This window comes from Lissotriton helveticus, chromosome 10, assembly GCF_964261635.1.
Source record: "Lissotriton helveticus chromosome 10, aLisHel1.1, whole genome shotgun sequence".
Classification (NCBI taxonomy): Eukaryota; Metazoa; Chordata; class Amphibia; order Caudata; family Salamandridae; genus Lissotriton; species Lissotriton helveticus.
In genome coordinates, this window is record NC_136071.1 from 496,396,844 (window position 1) to 496,402,843 (window position 6,000).

The following is a 6,000-nucleotide window of genomic DNA, read 5'->3' on the forward strand; positions in this document are numbered from 1 at the left end:
CCACATTAATTTTCTTAAGTGTTCAGCAAGAAGATCTTCAGCGATTGGGATCTACCAGAACTAATGTTTAGAATTTGAAACCCACTTTTGGGAAGTCTACAGACAAATTGCAGTGTTTTAAATAAATAATTCTCCATTAAATAACTGTTCGATCTGGGGGTCTCAAGTTGGCAATGGTATTCACCTTTGTCCAAATAGGGACCCTTACTTCTAAATCCGGATAAGGGGATTACACTCCTAGATAACCCCTGCTCTCACCCCCTTGGTAGCTTGGTACGAGCAGCCAGGCTTATCTCAGAGGCAGTGTGTTAAGCATTTGTGAATATACACAGTAATACAGTTAAAACACTACAGATGGACACAACACAAGTTTTATAAAAAATAAGTATTCTTTACATAGACTTAACACAAGACCACAAACAACAAAAATCCACAATACTGTACTTAAGATTGACTTAAAGATGGTAAAAGTTACTTGGTTCAAGTTGGTGATAAATGCGACACAGTTCTCAGCAAAGTACCTGGATGAGTAACGCAAAATGAACAAAAAGGCTCGCAAAGGGAGATGCGTCGGTTCCGTGCTCCGGGGAAGATGATGCGCCGCGCCTCAATGCTTGCGGAGAGTAGGGGATGCGTCGTGATCCTTACCGATGCGGGAGTGATGCGTAGATTCTCGGCCTGCGGCCCGGTTGCTATGCGCAAGATGGCAATCCCACAATCCTGATGCGAGAAGATGGCGCCCTTGATGCGACGATGATGCTTAGACGCTCTGGCAGCCTTGCGTCGACTCTGTACTTTGGAGCCGCGACAGGCCCTGCGACACGCTACTCCGGCGATGCTATGGCGACCCTCTCAATGTCGTTACGCTTCTCCGGCAAGGAAATTCAGGGGGGGGGGGGCTGGAGATGAAGTCTTTTGTTCCTGAGACTTCAGCAGGAGGCAAGCACAAATTCAAGCCCTTGGAGAATATTCTGTAAGATGATGAAAGTCCTTAAAAAGTTCCTTCTCCTTTTCCTTGGCAATAAAGAAACCACTGCAGGCCAACCCAGCAAACAGCACGCTGGCAGAGGGGCAGTCCAAAACTCCTGCAGCTCCTTGGTTCTTCTCCTTGGCAAAAGGTTTATCTTGTTCCCAGAAGTGATCTAAAGTTCTTGGGTCTGAGTCCCAATATTTATACTACTTTTCTCTTTGTTCTCTGAAGGCAGAGAGGCCTCTGCCTAGTCCAAACCAGTTCTTGAGCACTTTGTTTACAGGACTCCTTCTTTCCTTTCACAGTTCAGTGCAGAAACGTCAGACGGCCCACATGAGGTGGAGCCAGCATTGTGGAGGGAAAGCACAGCCCTGGAGCACTTTGTTGACATGATTCCTTCTCTTCTTTCACAGTGCAGGGCAGAGACATCGGACACACCACAGGAGGTGGAGCCAGCATTGTGGAGGGAAAGCCCAGCCCTATTCAGGTCCCAGGTGCAACTCCTCCCTCTCATCTAGATGCAGATCTCCCTATTCACCACTGGGCTGATTCATTCTGTCTCCTGGAATCCCCCTGCCCCGTCACTCAAACCTCCAGACAAGGAATACACAACCTATCAGAGGCAGGCTTTGGATAGTTAGACTAGAAAATACCTACTTTCTAAAAGTGGTATTTTCAAACACAGAATGTTAAAACCAACTTTACTAAAAGATGTATTTTATCATTCTGAGTTCAGGCATACTAAATTCGAATTTCTGCTATGTTCCCTGAGTCAGTTAGGATTATAAAATGAAATAATCTAACTGCCTATTCTGGCCTATGAAGAACAGGTAGCCTTGCAATAGTGAAAAACGAAAATGGCTGTAATTCACTATTAGGACATGCTACACACACCAGGGCATGTCCTACCTTATACTTACAATGCACCCTGCCCATGGGCCTACCTTATGGGTGTCGGATATGAAGACAAGGGAAGGTTTATGGACTTGCAAATGGGTGCACTTGCCAAGTCGACATGGCAGTCCCATACTGCACACAGGCCTTGCAATGGCAGGCCTGAGACATACTTTACAAGCTGCTTCTGTGGGTGGCACAACCAGTGCTGCAAGTCCACCAGCAGCATTTGATTTACAAGCCCTGGGCACACATGGTGCACTGTACTAGGGTCTGACAAGTAAATCAAATAACCCAATCATGGAATCACTAATTAGTACATCAATTTACTCGCACTTGCACTGTGGCACTGAATAGCAGTGGCACAGTGCCCAAAGCATATAACCAGCAAAAACATATCCAAAACAGAGGAGTCAATCAGTAAAAATGGAAGGGAGACTCACGCCAATGATGCCAGGTCTAACAATAACTCTCTGTTCCACCCACTCTACTAGGGACATAGCTTACGAAACCTACATCAGTTGAAGACCTCTAAGGGTGCTATAGTGGTGTTACTGCATACTTTAGAAAACAGTAATGAGGATGCTAGACATTAAAACGATGCCACATCTGGCAAAACAGTCCTTTACCTAATCCATAGTTCATTTTGTTTAGTTTCTGAACTCAAGAAGGGGAAACTCTTTGACAGTAGACAGCCAAATTCTTGCTTGAGATCCAGCCTTGTGGCTGGCTATCATGCTATGGTTGGGCTTCCCATTACCTTGCCAATTAAAAAACATATATATCTTAAATGTTTGTTCAAGACCATTAGGGATATGGTCCGCATATGGCACGAAATTCTCGATTATTGCTCATTTACTCTCGAAGATCTCATACAACATATCTACTTTAAACTATGGAATAACCCAATTCTCCCAAGCATATTTAATGATCTTACTGCTTGTAGGTGGGCAAGGTGTGGAATTGAACAGCTTGGCCAGCTTTATGATATCAACGGTTTTTGAACTTTCGCATCTTTACGATCTAATTTTGGTCTTCCACAATAATCCTTTTTTAAATATTTACAAATTAGAGATTATTTTCTAAAACAACAATGAGCGCAACTCCCACATTCTCATGTACTACTGACATACTTTTTAAATCTTTTGCTTAAAGCCAGAATGTGTTCAATATATTTGCAACTTTGCTGTTGCAGGTGTGATGATACCGGTCGTCTGGCTTCCAAATGGAGTCAGACATTAGGTATTATTACGGATACTTCTGAAATTGATTCTGCTTTGGACACTTTAGATAATTCCATCCACTCTATAAATCTAAAGCTGCAACAATTTCGAACCATCTGTGTGCTTTACTATACTCCTGAAAGGATTAGTAAATGGTAACAAAAGGCACAGGGCTCTGTGGGAGATGTCGTAGATAGATCATGTTGCCCCAACTGTGGTCTTATGGCAGCTAACATTCTCCATATGTTCTGCACTTGTCCTATGTTACGTGATTTTTGGGAGAAAGTTACACAATATATATTGCTCAATGTTCGGGCTCTAATCTTTCGCTCACTAATAAAGACATCATGTTAGGGTTTAAGGAGAGTGATCGTGCCATGAGAAGCTTTTTATCTATTGCACTAGTTGCTGCTCGTCTTTGTATTGCGAGAGTATGGATCTCTCCTAACCCTCCAATTTTTTTTAATGGTTGGCTCTCATGAAAGACATATATGAGAGGGAACGGGCACTGGCCAAAACTGGAGCTATACGTTCATTGCAAAAATGTAGCCGCATATGGGAATTTTTCATGTGAATTGTGTGATTCCCCTGCCATATATAATTAATTTTTTTTCTTTTCGTTTTTTTACTCATTTGCTTGATATGATTATCTGCTATACATATGCAATTGATTGTTATTCTTCTCTGTTTACTCATTTCTTGTTTATGTTCCCTCTGTATTTAAAAAAAAACTATTTATTAAAAAAAAATAAAGACGCTTACATCTGAAACGTACGTCAGTTGAAGACCTCTAAGGGTGCTAAAGTGGTGTTACTGCATACTTTAGAAAACAGCAGTGAGGATGCTAGACATTAAAATGATGCCATATTTGGCAAGGCAGTCCTTTACCAAATCCATAGTTCATTATGTTTTGTTTGTGAACTCAAGAAGGGGGAAACTCTTTGACAGTAGGCAGCCAAAGTCTTGGCTGAAATCCAGCCTTGCGGCTGGCTATCCTTGCTATGGTTGGGCTTCCCATTACCTTGCCAATTAAAAAATATATATATTTTAAGAAACGTTTGTTAAAAATAAAAAGACAACCAGGATCTCCACTGTTGTGATGTTCAAATCTAAAGCTGAAATTAGGTTAAAAACATGCCTCCAATGCTGTCAGTGTGTACAAGGGGTGTTCTGGGAAAATCAAGGCGCATACATTATCTCTGAGTACAGAGGTATGTGTTTTATAAGGGGCTACGGCTTTTAGTCACTGTTATTGGTTTGTGTGCAATAGATGCTACACTGGATGTGCAGTATGCCATGGATGAACATGTTACATTGAATGCATGTGAAGTTCCATTTTGATCTGCCTAATGATGCACCACTCCATCTTGTGTGCTTTGTTATATGAGGTCATTATCTTGATATTTGTTTTTCTTTCTTTGCCTTCAGTGTTCAGCCTGCAGGATCTTTGCTGTCGAGCCATTGTCTCATGTACACCAGTCCATCTCATTGACAAGCTCCCGCTGCCTGTAGCCATAAAGAGTCACCTGAAATCCTTCTCCATGGCCAATGGGATGAATGCAGTGATGATGCATGGACGTTCCTATTCTGTTGCTAACAGCGGTGGGGGCAGTGGCGGTGGTGGCAGCAGCAGCAAGGGCAACAGTCTAAAACGCTCAAAGTCCATTCGCCCCCCACAGAGCCCACCACAGAACTGCTCGAGGAATAACTGCAAGATCTCTTAGCCAATGAGTCAGTCCTACCAGGTCCTTCCTTGCCTGCTCGTCATCCTTTCCTCATCAGGGGCTTCCACCAGTATTTCTCCCAGCACTTCACTTATAGAAGAGCTATGGTTTGTGAACTAGGCCTGGTTTGTCTGGGTCACAGAACTGGTCTGCATCTTGGGAGAGTACGCTATATCTGCTAGCCTCTGGAATATCCAGTGTACAAAGATACAGGAAGAATTGAGAAAAGAGATTTTGCATTCACTTCAGTAGGTGGATTCGTTGGACTGACCACAATGGAGATTCGTTCCCAATCTACTTCAGCAGAGGCTTTCTTAGTCTTTATATCATCCAGACCACTGTTGGGATGAGACATGAAAGCAGTGCATGCAAGAACCTTTCCCAGCTGGCCTGCCACCATCAGAAAAACGACCACACTGATAGCATGGCGTTGAAGGCTATTAGAGGAGTATACACCTAATCAGATTTCTTCCCTTCTGTAAAATACGTTAACAGTTGTGGTTTTATTTTTATCTTGTAATTTCAGGAACTCTTTTATGCACCCCTGTATATTTAGAGTGTTGAGTGGGGTGTTGTCACTCAGGGATACTACTGTGGTGGAGCTTATCATAGAGAAAGCTGTGCTCCTTCTGCACCAGGCAGCACATTCGGTTTCAACACAGGTAGGACTCACTCTAGATACAGTTGCTAATGATCCATTCCGAATCTGTGCACATTCCTGGTTTATCTAGAGGGTCAGAACAAATCCATATGTTTTTGGCAAACAAAGAGAAATCAATCAGTGTAACAAGCTGAAACCATTGACGTTCTTGTCTGATGCTGTGCTTAGCATTCCCGTATTGCAGTTTCCTGCAATGGAAAGGGTGTTATGTAAGCTTTACAATAAATCTTAGTTGTCCTAAGCATTGGCCTGCAGAGGTACCTTGCAATGCTGTGCACTTCCCTCCACATGTTTCTAGTTTTTCTAAGCAGGACATCCTGCTATATAATAGACCAATCACAATGTTTGCTGTTCTAATAGGGAAAGCCAATATCTTGCTTTATGCTAATGCAGCAACACTAGTTATTTTTTGCTTTGGAAAGCACAATAATTTGATTGTCCTGTTCACTAAAATGCTGCTTGTCCCCTTTTGCTTTCACGTCGGTGGGAAAGATGGTGTTAGTACACTTTGCTTGTCTGCAGGAACTG

At 42.7% G+C, this 6,000-nt stretch overlaps 1 protein-coding gene across 1 annotated transcript in view; it reads left to right on the forward strand.

The window, feature by feature from the left end:
• The window catches only part of RAB40C (RAB40C, member RAS oncogene family), a 178,850-nt gene extending 173,136 nt beyond the window's left edge, over positions 1-5,714 (forward strand). Inside the window, exon 7 of the mRNA XM_078663002.1 lies at positions 4,516-5,714. Coding sequence (XP_078519128.1) covers positions 4,516-4,811 — 296 coding nt within the window. The 3' untranslated portion in view covers positions 4,812-5,714. The remainder of the gene's footprint in view (positions 1-4,515) is intronic.
• Positions 5,715-6,000: the final 286 nt, after the last annotated feature.